Source organism: Anser anser (assembly GCF_964211835.1).
Source record: "Anser anser genome assembly, contig: HAP1_SCAFFOLD_32, whole genome shotgun sequence".
NCBI lineage: Eukaryota > Metazoa > Chordata > Aves > Anseriformes > Anatidae > Anser > Anser anser.
Genome location: NW_028154148.1, coordinates 3,628,032 through 3,642,737, shown reverse-complemented (window position 1 = coordinate 3,642,737; position 14,706 = coordinate 3,628,032). Strand labels below are relative to the sequence as shown.

The 14,706-nt window shown below is 52.6% G+C and overlaps 1 protein-coding gene and 1 pseudogene across 2 annotated transcripts; both read right to left on the bottom strand.

Moving 5' to 3' along the window:
* Positions 1 to 203: 203 nt before the first annotated feature.
* Positions 204 to 1,178, bottom strand: LOC310890552 (olfactory receptor 14C36-like; the record flags this gene model as incomplete). The annotated part of the gene is made up of 1 exon (XM_083852878.1): positions 204 to 1,178. Exon 1 carries the CDS (start codon positions 1,164 to 1,166, stop codon positions 204 to 206), a length of 963 nt encoding a protein of 320 aa, XP_083709004.1. The 5' UTR covers positions 1,167 to 1,178.
* A 5,018-nt stretch (positions 1,179 to 6,196) lies between these two features.
* LOC310890551 (olfactory receptor 14C36-like) lies at positions 6,197 to 7,584 on the bottom strand (annotated as a pseudogene). Its single transcript has one exon. The product of its transcript is annotated as an olfactory receptor 14C36-like (transcript).
* Between the last annotated feature and the right edge of the window lie 7,122 nt (positions 7,585 to 14,706).

The following is a 14,706-nucleotide window of genomic DNA, read 5'->3' as shown; positions in this document are numbered from 1 at the left end:
GGCTCCTCACATACAGCATCTCTGAGCTATACTCGACAGGTACATACTGTAAAAGAAATGAGATGAATCATAGCATTTTAATGGGCAACTTTAGCCGTATTAAACCAAAGAAAATCCTGTAACGAAAACACTCATAAATATACAAACACACACAAAAATAATCATATCTATAATATTAGTTGTTCTTGTAGTCATTGACATTATTAGTCATCTGCAGAGGTAGAATGGAAATTTATTGCTTCCGAAACACATCTAGTCATCAATTTCCAGAGCACATGATTGAGCTCCTTGTTCCTCATGCTGTACATGAGGGGGTTCAAGGCTGGAGGCACCACTGAATACAGAACTGCCACCAGCAGGTCCAGGGATGGGGAAGAGATGGAGGGGGGCTTCAGGTAGGCAAATGTGGCAGTGCTGACAAACAGGGAGACCACGGCCAGGTGAGGGAGGCACATTGAAAAGGCTTTGTGCCGGCGCTGCTCAGAGGGCATCCTCAGCACTGCCCTGAAGATCTGCACATAGGACAAAACAATGAAAACAAAACAGCCAGAAGCTAAAGAAACACTACACACAAGTGCCCCAACTTCCCTGAGGTAGGCATCTGAGCAGGAGAGCTTGAGGATCTGGGGGACTTCACAGAAGAACTGGTCCACAGCATTGCCTTGGCAGAGGGGCAGGGAAAATGTAGTGGCCGTGTGCAGGACAGCATGGAGAAAGCCACTGCCCCAGGCAGCTGCTGCCATCTGGGCACAAGCTCTGCTGCCCACGAGGCTCCCGTAGTGCAGGGGCTTGCAGATGGCAACGTAGCGGTCGTAGGACATGATGGTGAGAAGGGAATACTCTGCTCCAATGAAGAAGACAAAAAAGAAGACCTGTGCAACACACCCTTGATAGGAGATGGCCCTGGTGTCCCAGAGGGCATTGGCCATGGCTTTGGGGAGAGTGGTGGAGATGCAGCCCAGGTCGAGGAGGGCGAGGTTGAGGAGGAAGAAGTACATGGGGGTGTGGAGGCGGTGGTCGCAGGCTACGGCGGTGAGGATGAGGCCGTTGCCCAGGAGGGCAGCCAGGTAGATGCCCAGCAAGAGCCCGAAGTGCAGGAGCTGCAGCTCGCGCGTGTCTGCGAATGCCAGCAGGAAGAACTCGGTGATGGAGCTTTTGTTGGCCATCTCCTGTTTAGTCGCATTGGGTTCTGCTCAAAGAATAGAAAGACATTAATAATGTACATCCTACTTAGCAGAGGAAAACTCCCACTATTTCTCATTTAAATCTCCCCAAATGATTCCACATCCAGGGAGGCATATGGCACGTCCCTTTCCTGAGTTCTACTTGGTCCTGCCTTAGGGTGTCCCTGGGAGCAGGAGACTTTGCTGTGGGCAATGGAAGAGTCAGTCCTGTCCTACAGGCAGACATAGAGGGGAATTTGGTGTCATCTCAGCTTTACTTTACAGCTAATATCAAAGACTTTTGCCCCAGTTTGGCTCACATTCAAACCAACTGCTCAGGAGTGCTCTTGGGATTTTTATTTTTATATATAAAAAATATATTTTTATATATATCGCCTTGCCGAGGCGACCGGCTCCGGGGCAGACGCGTGCTGCAGCGGAGCGCGGGATCGGGACAGGCAGGGCTATTTTTCGGGCATCGAGCCTACGTGAGGGAGCCGCCAGGCACCGGCAGCCCTCGTGAGGGAGGCTGACGAGGCATAGGCGGAGCCAGCAGCGTCAGCGACAGCTCCTCCCCCCGGCCGTTCAAAGGCAGCCCTTAGGGAGCGCGAGCGACCAGGAGCGTGGCAAACAGGGCCGGCAAACAGGGAGTGACGCGGGGGAGTGACGCGGCAGTTAGCGAGGCAGTGAGCGCGGGCAGGAAGGGCGGGCAGGAAGGGCGGGGACCCATCGTCACTCTGTTGCAGCTACCTCTCCCTTCCGGGCTTGTAACCTGCTTGCGTAGAACCTGACCATGGTATCAACCAGGCAGAAAACCGTGGCCTCCGCATCTCGTGCGGCATCTCCAGCCACGGTCACCACGGTGGCTACTCAGACGGAGGGACCCGGGAAACACGCAGCCATCCAGGTCCTGGGCTGCAGAGTGTGCCCCAGCCTTCTGTCGGTCTCCGACAGCAGTGGTGGGTATGCCTGTGGGAGGTGTGCCCAGGTTGAAGAACTGCTCAGCCAGGTAGCGGTGCTCTGGGAGGAGGTGAACAGGCTCAGAAGCATCAGGGAATCGGAGATGGAAATTGACTGGTGGAGGTGCACTCTACCCTCTCTGAGGCAGGTTCATGAGCCTGCCACAGCACAGGCGTCTCCTGTTATGCAGAAGACGGAGGTTCCCTCCTCCTGCCAGGCAGCGGGAGGAGACCTAGATCAAGGGGGGGAATGGAGGCAGGTGCCTATTCGGGGTGGTAGGCGAGCCCTCTCTCTGCCCACCTCACCTTCTCATCTACCCTTAAATAATCGATATGAAGGACTAGAACAAGACAATCCGAACGATAAAGTAGATAAAAACCCGTCCCAGCTGGAGGGGGCGCCTAAGACAAGGCGACCTACACACCGCATTGCCACATCATCCTTCAAAAAAGAAAGAAGGGCTATTGTTATGGGGGGCTCCCTTCTGAAAGGGACAGAGGGACCGATATGCCGACCGGACCCAACCCGCAGAGAAGTCTGTTGCCTCCCTGGGGCTCGGGTGAGAGACTTCGCCAAGAAAGTCCAGCGCCTGGTACGGCCCACTGACTACTACCCGCTACTGGTCTTTCAGGCTGGTAGCGATGAAGTAGCAACGAGAAGTCCGAAGGCGATCAAAAGAGACTTTAGGGATTTGGGGCGACTACTTAGAGGATCAGGGGCGCAGGTTGTGTTTGCCTCTGTCCTTCCGATAGGGGGGATCGAAGCTGAAAGGCGTGCTGTTCACATAAACTCGTGGCTTCGAGACTGGTGTGACCGGCAGAACTTTGGGTTCTTTGATCACGGGAAGGTCTATGCTACACAGGGCCTGATGGCACCGGATGGGATGGGCCTCTCTCGGAGAGGGGTAAGGATCTTTGGTCAGGAGTTGGCAGGGCTGATAGATAGGGCTTTAAACTAGAGTCGAAGGGGGAAGGGGCTAAAACCAGGCACGCCGGTGAAGACCTAAGGGAAGGTACGCTAGAATCAGAGGGGCTGGGTGCCAGTGAGGTCCTTCGGGCAGATCCACAAGGTGCTGAGTGTAAGGAGACGCACCTGAAGTGCTTCTACACGAACGCACGCAGTATGAGGAATAAAATGGATGAGCTAGAAGTCCTGGCCCAGTCCTGCAACTACGATATCATCGGCATAAGCGAAACCTGGTGGGATGAGTCCTGTGACTGGGGTGTTGCGATAGATGGTTACAGGCTCTTCAGGAGGGACAGGCAGGGTAGGCGAGGTGGTGGGGTGGCGATGTATGTGAAGCAGGGGCTGGACTGTGTGGAACTTCAGGTCGGAGATGGCAAAGTTGAGAGCCTCTGGGTAAGGATCAAGGGACGAACGAATAAAGGGGATGTCGTTGTGGGAGTCTATTACAGACCGCCTGGCCAGGACGATAGCGCCGATAAATTATTCTTTACAGAACTAAGAGAGGCCTCGAGATTAACTCCCCTTGTCCTTATGGGGGACTTCAACTTGCCAGACGTTAACTGGGAGCGCCACACGGCTGACACGAGCAAGTCCAGGAGGTTCATGAAGCACCTAGATGATAACTTCTTGGTGCAGGTGCTAACGGAGCCAACTAGGAAAGGTGCCCTCCTCGACCTGTTGCTAGAAAACAGAGAGGGTCTGGTGGGAGATGTGGTGATTGGTGGCCGCCTTGGTCAAAGCGACCATGAAGTGGTTGAGTTCAAAATTTACGGTGACAGAAAGAAAAGTGCCACCAAAACCTCATCCCTAGATATGGGGAAAGCGGACTTCAGGCTGCTCAGGGAACTAGTCAGCAAGGTCCCCTGGGAAACTGCTCTTGAAGGCCTCGATGTCCACCAGTGCTGGTCATTCTTTAAACGATGCCTCCTAGAAGCACAAGATCAAGCAATTCCTAAATATCGCAAGTCAGGCAGGCGGGGCAGGAGGCCGGCGTGGCTGACCAGGAACATTCTAATGGAGATTAGGCGGAAACAGAGAGTGTTTCGCTACTGGAAGGAGGGCCAGGTGTCATGGAAAGAATACAGGGATGCCGTTCGTGTTTGTAGGCAGAAAATTCGTGTGGCCAAAGCACACCTAGAGTTGAAGCTGGCTGTGTCTGTGAGAGAAAATAAAAAGGGCTTTTTCAGATATGTGAATGGAAAAAGGAGAACTAAAGAATACATAGGGCCGCTCCTTGATAGGGAAGGTCTCCTCACAGACAATGACATAGGCAAAGCAGAGACGCTTAACGCCTTCTTTGCCTCTGTCTTCAATGCCGATGATGGGCTTCAGGACCCAGGGTACCCTGAGCTAGAGGACTGGGACGGTGGGGATGACAAACTCCCAACCGACCCTGAACGTGTGCGGGATTTGCTACTCCACCTGGATCCCTACAAGTCCATGGGTCCGGATGGGATTCATCCCCGGGTACTGAAAGAGCTGGCGGACGTCATCGCGGAACCTCTCTCAATTATTTTTCAACGATCCTGGGAATTTGGAGAGGTCCCGGTAGACTGGAAGCTGGCAAATGTTGTGCCGATTTACAAGAAGGGTCAGAAAGAAGACCCTAGCAATTACAGGCCTGTCAGTCTCACGTCAGTGCCTGGTAAAATCATGGAGAAGATGGTTCTCGAACTTATTGAGGCTCACCTGAGGGACAAAGCAGTCATTGGTCCCAGCCAGCATGGGTTTGTGAAGGGCAGGTCCTGCCTAACTAACCTGATTTCCTTTTATGATAAGATCACCCGTATGATGGACCAAGGGAAACCAGCTGATGTGATTTTTTTGGACTTCAGCAAGGCTTTTGACACGGTTTCCCATAGGATCCTACTGGACAAAATGTCCACCATACAGCTAAATAAAAACATCATACGATGGGTGAGCAATTGGCTAACGGGCAGGGCCCAAAGGGTTATGGTAAATGGGGCTGCGTCAGGCTGGCGGGCGGTCACCAGTGGGGTCCCTCAAGGCTCCATTTTAGGGCCGGTACTTTTCAATATTTTTATAAACGATCTGGATGTAGGAATAGAAGGTATTTTGAGCAAGTTTGCTGATGACACCAAACTTGGAGGAGTTGTGGACTCGAATGAGGGTGGAAAGGCCTTGCAGAGGGATCTGGATAGCTTGGAGAGCTGGGCGATCATCAACCGCATGAAGTTCAATAAGAGCAAGTGCCGGGTCCTGCACCTGGGACGGGGAAACCCTGGCTGCACGTACAGACTGGGCGATGAGACGCTAGAGAGCAGCCTAGAAGAGAGGGATCTGGGGGTCGTGGTTGACAGCAAGTTGAATATGAGCCAGCAGTGTGCCCTGGCGGCCAGGAGGGCCAACCATGTCCTGGGGTGCATCAAGCACGGCATCGCTAGTAGGTCAAGGGAGGTGATTGTCCTGCTCTACTCTGCGCTGGTGCGGCCTCACCTCGAGTACTGTGTGCAGTTCTGGGCACCACAGTATAAAAAGGACATGAAACTGTTGGAGAGTGTACAGAGGAGGGCTACGAAGATGGTGAAAGGCCTGGAGGGGAAGACGTACGAGGAACGGCTGAGGTCACTGGGCCTGTTCAGCCTGGAGAAGAGGAGGCTGAGGGGAGACCTCATCACAGTCTACAACTTCCTCGTAAGGGGGTGTCGGGAGGCAGGAGACCTTTTCTCCATTAACACCAGTGACAGGACCCGCGGGAACGGGATTAAGCTGAGGCAGGGGAAATTTAGGCTCGACATCAGGAGGGGGTTCTTCACAGAGAGGGTGGTTGCACACTGGAACAGGCTCCCCAGGGAAGTGGTCACTGCACCGAGCCTGTCTGAATTTAAGAAGAGATTGGACTGTGCACTTAGTCACATGGTCTGAACTTTTGGGTAGACCTGTGCGGTATCAAGAGTTGGAATTGATGATCCTTAAGGGTCCCTTCCAACTCAGGATATTCTATGATTCTATGATTTTATACCAGCTACTAGGAGGAAAATTAACTCTGTCCTAACTGAAACCAGGACAAATGCTACACCTAAAGGTCACAACTTGCCTGAGATTAACTTGAGTTAAACTAGAAAAGAGAGATAGACAGTTCCTGACTAAGTAAATACTACAACTAGAATCAGTTTCTTCAGTGTGGCTTTCAGCTCCTGGTTCCTCATGCTGTAGATGAGGGGGTTCACTGCTGGAGGCACCACCGAGTACAAAAATGCAAACACCAGGTCCAAGGATGGGGAGGAGATGGAGGGGGGCTTTAGGTAGCCAAACATGGCAGTTCTGACAAACAGGGAGACCACAGCCAGGTGAGGGAGGCACGTGGAAAAGGCTTTGTGCCGGCCCTGCTCAGAGGGTATCCTCAGCACGGCCCTGAAGATCTGCACATAGAACACCACAATGAAAACAAAACAGCACAATGCTAAACATGCACTAACCACCAGAAGTCTAAGTTCCTTTAGGTAGTCTGAACCTGAGCAGGAGAGCTTGAGGATCTGGGGGATTTCACAGAAGAACTGGTCCACAGCATTGCCTTGGCAGAGGGGCAGGGAAAATGTAGTGGCCGTGTGCAGGACAGCATTGAGAAAGCCACTGCCCTAGGCAGCTGCTGCCATCTGGGCACAAGCTCTGCTGCCCACGAGGCTCCCGTAGTGCAGGGGCTTGCAGATGGCAGCGTAGCGGTCGTAAGACATGATGGTGAGAACATAAAATTCTGCTGATACAAAGAAGAGAAAGAAAAAGACCTGTGCAGCACACCCTTGATAGGAGATGGCCCTGGTGTCCCAGAGGGCATTGGCCATGGCTTTGGGGAGAGTGGTGGAGATGCAGCCCAGGTCGAGGAGGGCGAGGTTGAGGAGGAAGAAGTACATGGGGGTGTGGAGGCGGTGGTCGCAGTCTACGGCGGTGAGGATGAGGCCGTTGCCCAGGAGGGCAGCCAGGTAGATGCCCAGCAAGAGCGCGAAGTGCAGGAGCTGCAGCTCGCGCGTGTCTGCGAATGCCAGCAGGAGGAACTCGCTCACAGAGCTGCTGTTGGGCATTTGCTGTCTTTGGACACAGCTTTCTGTTGGAGAAAGAAGGCAGAACAATGTTAGAAGAGGCTTCCCTGAGGAAAACCTGTTGTCAGCTTTGGAGTACTCCCCAGGCTGAGCCTCTATCTCTGCAGGAGAAGCTTTCTGCAACTCTCCTGCTTTAGCTGCAGCGGGTGCTGGCTGAGAGTGGCACTGGGAGCAGGGGCTGCTGTGGGCTCCAGAGGAGTCCTTCCTGCTGTGCAGCAGGAGGGAAGCAGGAACATGGGGGAAACTCAACTCCATTCGACTTGTCGGTTGTTGCAAACAACTCATCTGAACGCAGACCTGAGCTGTTCATTTTGCTTCATTTTATCTCAGTAGCCCCCGTAATGCTTAGGATAGGTATTGGATGGTTGAATGCCCTCACATTTCCTGTACACTCCTGCTGATATTTTATGGGAGTGTCCATTATGAAGACCGAGGAGAGCCCTTCTGTCCACCAGTCCTGTTCTCAGCTGGCTTGTGTCACCCCTCTCTGAGCTGCACTGTCATCCCATTCAGGTGTTTCCCGAAGAAGGAACAGGAGAATGCTGCTGAGGAAGAAGGGCCACAGCAAGCCAGATGGAGCTTGGGAGCTTCTCTTCTTTCCATGGCTGCAGGAGCTCCGGGGCAGCTGGCAGAGAGCCCGGCCTGGCCAGCCAGGGCAGGGTGTTCTGGTCTGACCGGGGGCACCTGGCTTAGGGCACTCCGAGGGGCTTCTGCCAGACTTCCTCACCTCGCAGTGCCATCCAGCAGGACTCCCAAAGCCTACTGCATTGCCCACTGCCCTCCCAGAAACAAGACCCAGCAGGAGACCCTTCCAGGACGTGCAGCTGCATGGCCCTGCAGCCAGAGACGTACCTTGTCAAGGGCTGTGCAGATTTCTCCTGCAGGCAGCTCTCAGCATCCTCCCACTGCCAACTGCCTCCAAGCCCTCTCTCCTTCTCTCCTGTCCCCGTGCCAGCTGCGGTCAGAGCCCCCAGCCCTGCTGCGCTGTGCACAGGAGCTGCTCCTGGGCACAGCTGTCTCTCTGCACCACGGCCCTCTTGCCACGAGCTCTCTCTGTCCCACGAGCCCGGCCCAGCTCAGCACCACACGCCCAGCCCAAGGCATTGGAATCCGCCCTCGGCGGGCTTTGCTGAGGAGCCCACCAACCTCAGGCACTGAGAGACAATTGAAGACATCTCTCAACAAGTCCAAGTCAGAGGCAAGTTTCCTGCAGTGTCCCCCTGAGGGCCAGCACTGACACAGCCTCCCTTGGAGCTCGTTAGAACAGAACATTGGAGGCAGTGAGGACAAGGAGACAAAGGCACTGTGAAGGTGACCCTGATTTGTAGGGAAACTGGATGTTTTTGACCAAGCACAAGGGCCAGGCTTTGACCCCCAGACCCTGTGAAGGCAGATCCTTTCCTTTCCCACACTGCTCAGGGCTCTTCCTGGGGCAGGAGGGGGTGGGGATGTGCATGGCCAAGTGCAGGAGAGTGGTACGAGCCCTGCCTGGTTCATGGGTGGGGGCGAGGAGGCAATGAGGCCCTGGTGCTTTACCGATAAGCTGTCTCCTCCTAGGCCTCAGTGGCAGAGACAACAGCCAGAGCCATGGACACAAAGCCCTGGGTCCTGTTGGGACTCTCAGCCTTGCCACAGCCCTTGCTGCTCTCCACACCAGGCTGTCCTAGGGACTCCCAGACCTGCACCTCTTTTCCTGCTGGCTCTAGACCCTTGTCCATGTGGTGTCACACCGGATCTGAGCTGAGTCTGATAACTCAGATCTTCTTGGTGGCCATGCTCCTCGTAAGGCAGCTTTGTAGGAAGCTGGCCTGGTTCCTGGGGAGCAGCACCACTGCTCGTATGTTATCCGTCGTGGTGCCCAGGCCCTCCTCCTCCTGGGCACTGCTCACTCAGCAGGGTCCCAGTCTGCCCTGATGTGTGGCGTTCCTCTTCCTCTGCTGCAGGACTGGGCTCTTCTCCTTGTAAAGGTCAAGAGGTTTCTGTAGGCAAAATCCTGCAGTTTCTCAAGATTCTTCTGGACAGATGCTCCATTTTGTCAGCTGTTAATATCTGCAGGCAGATGGCTCATCCCGATTATGCCATCTCTCACACGATAACAGCAGCAGGAGTTTGCAGAACAGTTTGGACAATACAGCAGTAACTAGTTGAATGGAATTGCATCACAAACTCATATAAGGGTACAGGATAGAAGGCTGCCAAATTCCACACTTTTTGTTCTTCCTTGTCATGCATGCTGTTATTTTGTCTGGAACTGTTTCCTATATACAAACACTGCACCATACCAGTTAATAGGAAGAAAATTGAGTCTATCCCAGCCAAAACGAGGACAATATCCACCCCATATTCCACACCATCTGCATCGTGCTCAGCTCCAGTACTTTCTAATTAATCACCACCACCTTTTCTCTTTTGTTATACACAAACAGATAACACGCCCTTAGTCTGTGGGTGTCCTGGTGTTGGCAGAATCAAGTTAATTTTCCTCCTAGTAGCTGGTATGATGCTGTGTTTTGCATTTAGCATGAGAAGAATGATGATCACACAATGATGGCTTAGTTGTTGCCCAGCAGTGGAGGGCTGAGGGTGCCTGAGAAGCTGGGGAGGACAGAAGCAGGACAGCTGACCCCAAGTGGCCAAAGGGATGTTCCATACCGCAGCCGTCATGCTGAACCATCAATATGGGGTGGCTGGCCAGGGTAGGGGGTACCACTGCTGCGGGACAGGCAATCACCATCATGATCATCATCATCATTGTTCGTATTATTTGTCTTCCCTTTATGGCCTATTAAACTGTCTTTATCTCAACCCATGATTATTCTTATTTATTTTTTTCCCCCTCCTCATTCTCTCCTGTATCCGCTCGGGGTGTAGCAGGGTGTGTGTGTGAGGGAATGGCTGTGTGGTGCTGAGCTGCCTGCCGGGTTAAACCACGCTCTTTTTGGTGCCCAACATGGAGCACAAACTTTGAGCCAATGACAGATCTCACCACAGCATGTTAAATAAATAATAATAATAATAATAAAATAATAGGAAGCTATTACAACCATTAGATAATTTTAATATTTGCTGATAAAAAAGTTTATTTATTATTATTTTTTTTAACCTCAGGTCTGTTGTGCTCAATTTCAGAACTGTGTTGTATAGCACATGACTTCCTGTATGTCTCCCCATCATGCTCTTTAGCTTTTCTGATGGCTCCTTCTAGATTATTCTTTTGTTGTATGGTGTAACACTGGCTTATGATATGATAAAATTCCTGGTCATGAAACTAATCTGGTCCTTGTACTCAGCATTGCCATTACCTCCATACCTTGGGAGCCATCTCTCAGAAACTATTAAGAATTACACTCTTGACCTTTTCTCCTCAGGAAACCAAGGCATGGGGGAGACAAGGGGAGGACACTTTTCCCCGCTGGTTCACTCTCCCTTTCTCCTTCACCTCCCCCTTCTCCTCCAGCCTAATTACAATAGCTTTTCAAAGGTTTGAGTATCTGTGGGGTGGTCAAACCAGCATGTTCCTATTGTTATGTCTCCTGAATGTGTTTCAGCTTTTGTTTAATGTCAAACAACCACTTAAGCATGCCATCCAGAGATCTGTCCAGAGGCAGGAGAGTGAGGAGTGGCAGGGAGTGTGGGAGGATCTGGGCAGGCACCTAGAGCAGGGGGCACCTCCAGTGCTTTGGAACTTCATCCCTGAGAAAGTGCAGAATCCTAAAAAACTGTGAAATGCTTGAAAAAGTGGTGTTATCACCCTGGCATTTCCAAAGAGACACATACCACTGCAGTGTGCTGGGTCTCAGCCTATGCTTACAGAGCCACAATCAATGCCACTCCAACCTCTGTGACAAGCCCTGCAGCCACTCCAACCCCTCTGACAGACCCTGCAGCCACTACAGCATCTGCAAAATGCCCTGCAGCAACTCCAGCTCCTTTTATGGGCCCTGTGTCTGGGCCAGAGAAGCAACCTGTGTCTGTATCAGTTGCTCCTATATGGAAGAAAAAACAATGGATATAGAAGTCTCTTTTTTTTTTTTTTTTTCTTTTTTTTAAGAAAGGAAAGAAACTCCTACCCAGACAAGAAAGGAGGAGAAAGAAGATGAGGCAGGCTTCAGGAAAGCTGGACCATCATGTGAGCAGGAGGACCAAGAGGAAGAGGTCCTAAGGGCATCAGTAATCACTTGATCCCTATCCCTGTGCTGCTCTGGTGCTGGGAGAAACGGGGCCCCTCCCTGGACTCAGAGGGCAGGAAAGGAGAGATGGTGGGTACACACGATGTGTCACCCTGTGGTTTCACCTGTGTGACCATGGAGAGGGCATGAGAAAGTGGGATGGAAAATCTGCCTCAACTCTAGAGGCACGGGTATGTGAGTGGCAAGGAAAAACAGTCACAAAAAGGGGTTCTTAGAGAACTGCTGCTCCACTTTCCAGCGGGCAGTCCTGCAGACACAGTAAGGAATACTATGGGCAGGACTAGAGGGGCCCTGCCTCCAGCCAGGGGGAGGAAGGGGACGATCGGCTGTATTGGGCTGTGTGGATTCGATGGCCTTGCACATCAGGCCCACAGAAGTCTGAGGCTCCAGTGGACACCACTGCACAGCGTACCCTAGTGCCATCAAGCTGTGGAGGGGTGAACCCATTTGTATGTCTGGAGTGACAGGGGGATGCCAACACTGACCTGTACTGGAGGCTGAAGTGAGTCTAAGTGGGAAGGAGTGGCAAAAGCACCCCACTGGGACTGGCCCCGGACTCTGTGCATCCTTGGAAGAGACTGCTTCAGGAGAGGAGAGATATTTCAGGGACCCAAAAGGGTATGGGTGGGCTTTTGGCACAGCTGCCTTGGATGCGGAGGACATGATGCTGTTGTCTACCTTGCCTTGGTCTCTCACAGGACCCTTCTGTTGTGGGGTTGATGAGGGCTGAAGGACAGCTGGTGCCAATCACTGCCACAGCCGTGCACCTCAGTCAGTAGAGCACCAAGGGAGTCCGCTGACAGAGGATTGTCGTGGCCTGAAGGAAGTCGTGCAGTGCTGAGTGCTGCCATGCCGGACACGGTAGAGCTTCCATGCACACTGGGATCAAAGGCACCCAAGCGTTTTGCCACAACTGATATCGCTAATGCATTTTTCTCCATCCGTTTGCCAGCAGTGTGAAGGCCACAGCTTGCTTTCAACCTGGCATCGACTGCCCCAGGGCAGGAAACTCAGCCCTACCATTTGCCATGGACTGATCCAGATGGCCCTGGAAGAGGAGGAAGCTCCTGAACACCTGCAGTACATCGATGGCATCGTTGTGTGGGGTGACAGAGCAGAGGAAGTGTTTGAGAAAGGGAAGAAAATAATCCAAATTCCTCTGCAAGCTGATTTTGCACTGAAAGAAATGAAGGTCAAGGGACGTGCACAAGAGATCCTGCTGCAGGCTGGCCAGAGTCAGGGGGACCAATGCTCAGGGACAGGTTGAGCATCGGTGAGGGGCTTCTCAGCAATTGCGTGGTGCATCACTTGCTTTTCACATACTATTATTCTTCTTGTTATTATTATTATTGTTATTATTACTATTTTATCTTACTTTTGTGTCTTTCCAAATTTGAAATCATTCATTATTGTCTGGGGCCTTGTGCTTGGTGAAACACATCCAGATTTCCTACACATCAGTGCCAGCTTCACACTGCCTTTTTCTCCTTGTCCTCACTGCCTCCAACGCTCTGCTCTAACGAGCTCCAAGGGAGGCTGTGTCAGTGCTGGCCCTCAGGGGGACTCTGCAGGAAACTTGCCTCTGACTTGGACTTGTTGAGAGATGTCTTCAATTGTCTCTCAGTGCCTGAGGTTCGTGGGCTCCTCCCCAAAGCCCCCCGAGGGGGGATTCCAATGTCTTGGGCTGGGCGTCTGGTGCTGAGCTGGGCCGGGCTCGTGGGACAGAGAGAGCTCGTGGCAAGAGGGCCGTGGTGCAGAGAGACAGCTGTGCCCAGGAGCAGCTCCTGTGCACAGCGCAGCAGGGCTGGGGGCTCTGACCGCAGCTGGCACGGGGACAGGAGAGAAGGAGAGAGGGCTTGGAGGCAGTGAGGAGCGCAGCAACAGAGGGCAGCGTGTGGCAGGACAGATCTGCAGGCTCTTGGCACCGTGAGTCTCTGGCTGCAGGGCCATGCAGGTGGGGTTGCCAGAGAGCTCTTCTACAGCTGGCACATCCGATGGCTGATAGCATCTGTCGGGATGGGTCTCTCTGTTTATCCAGTGAGAAGTAGAATTTGTGGTAGAGAATGGCATTTAGAAGGGGTCATTTCCAGAAGAAAACTGAGGTTTGGTTTATCTGAAGGAGAAGGCTTTTTTTTGATTCTGTGCTTTTCGATTCCTGCATTGCAGGGCAGGCAAGTTTGATGGTAATGTGTTCTCAGGATTGCACAGGAGACTGAGAATCCCAGAGCATTGCACTGACAGATTGGTATGGAAGCAATGAGATTCATACAGGTTCTCCTGCAAAGAGAGAGGATCGTCTGGGAGGTGTTCTAAGACATGGAATAGGTTTTCCTCATTGAAGCCTCTTCTAACTTTGTTATGCATTCTTTCTCTTCAACAGACAGCTGTGTTTAATGTTAGCAAATGCCCAATATCAGCTCTGCGAGCGAGTTCCTCCTGCTGGCATTCGCAGACACGCGTGAGCTGCAGCTCCTGCACTTCGGGCTCTTCCTGGGCATCTACCTGGCTGCCCTCCTGGGCAACGGCCTCATCCTCACCGCCGTAGCCTGCGACCACCGCCTCCACACCCCCATGTACTTCTTCCTCCTCAACCTCGCCCTCCTCGACCTGGGCTGCATCTCCACCACTCTGCCCAAAGCCATGGCCAATGCCCTCTGGGACACCAAGGTCATCTCCTATCAGGCGTGTGCCGCACAGGTCTTCTTTTTAGTCTTCTTCATTGGAGCAGAGTATTCCCTTCTCACCGTCACAGCCTATGACCGCTACACTGCCATCTGCAAGCCCCTGCACTACGGGAGCCTCGTGGGCAGCAGAGCTTGTGCCCAGATGGCAGCAGCTGCCTGGGGCAGTGGCTTTCTCCATGCTGTCCTGCACACGGCCACTACATTTTCCCTGCCCCTCTGCCAAGGCAATGCTGTGGACCAGTTCTTCTGTGAAATCCCCCAGATCCTCAAGCTCTCCTGCTCAGATGCCTACCTCAGGGAAGTTCGGCTTACTGCAGTCACCTTCTGTTTACGTGTCGGTTGTTTTTTTTTTATTGTGCTGTCCTATGTGCAGATCTTCAGGGCAGTGCTGAGGATCCCCTCTGAGCAGGGCCGGCACAAAGCCTTTTCCACGTGCCTCCCTCACCTGGCCATGCTCTCCCTGTTTGTCAGCACTGTCCTGTTTGCTTACCTGAAGCCCCCCTCCATCTCTTCCCCACCCAGGGACCTGGTGGTGGCAGTTCTGTACTCGGTGGTGCCTCCAGCAGTGAACCCCCTCATCTACAGCATGAGGAACTAGGAGATCAAAGGTGGAGTGAGAAAAATATTTCTATACATGCTTCTTCATCATCAATAATGACTAAATTATTGAGATCATTATCATATC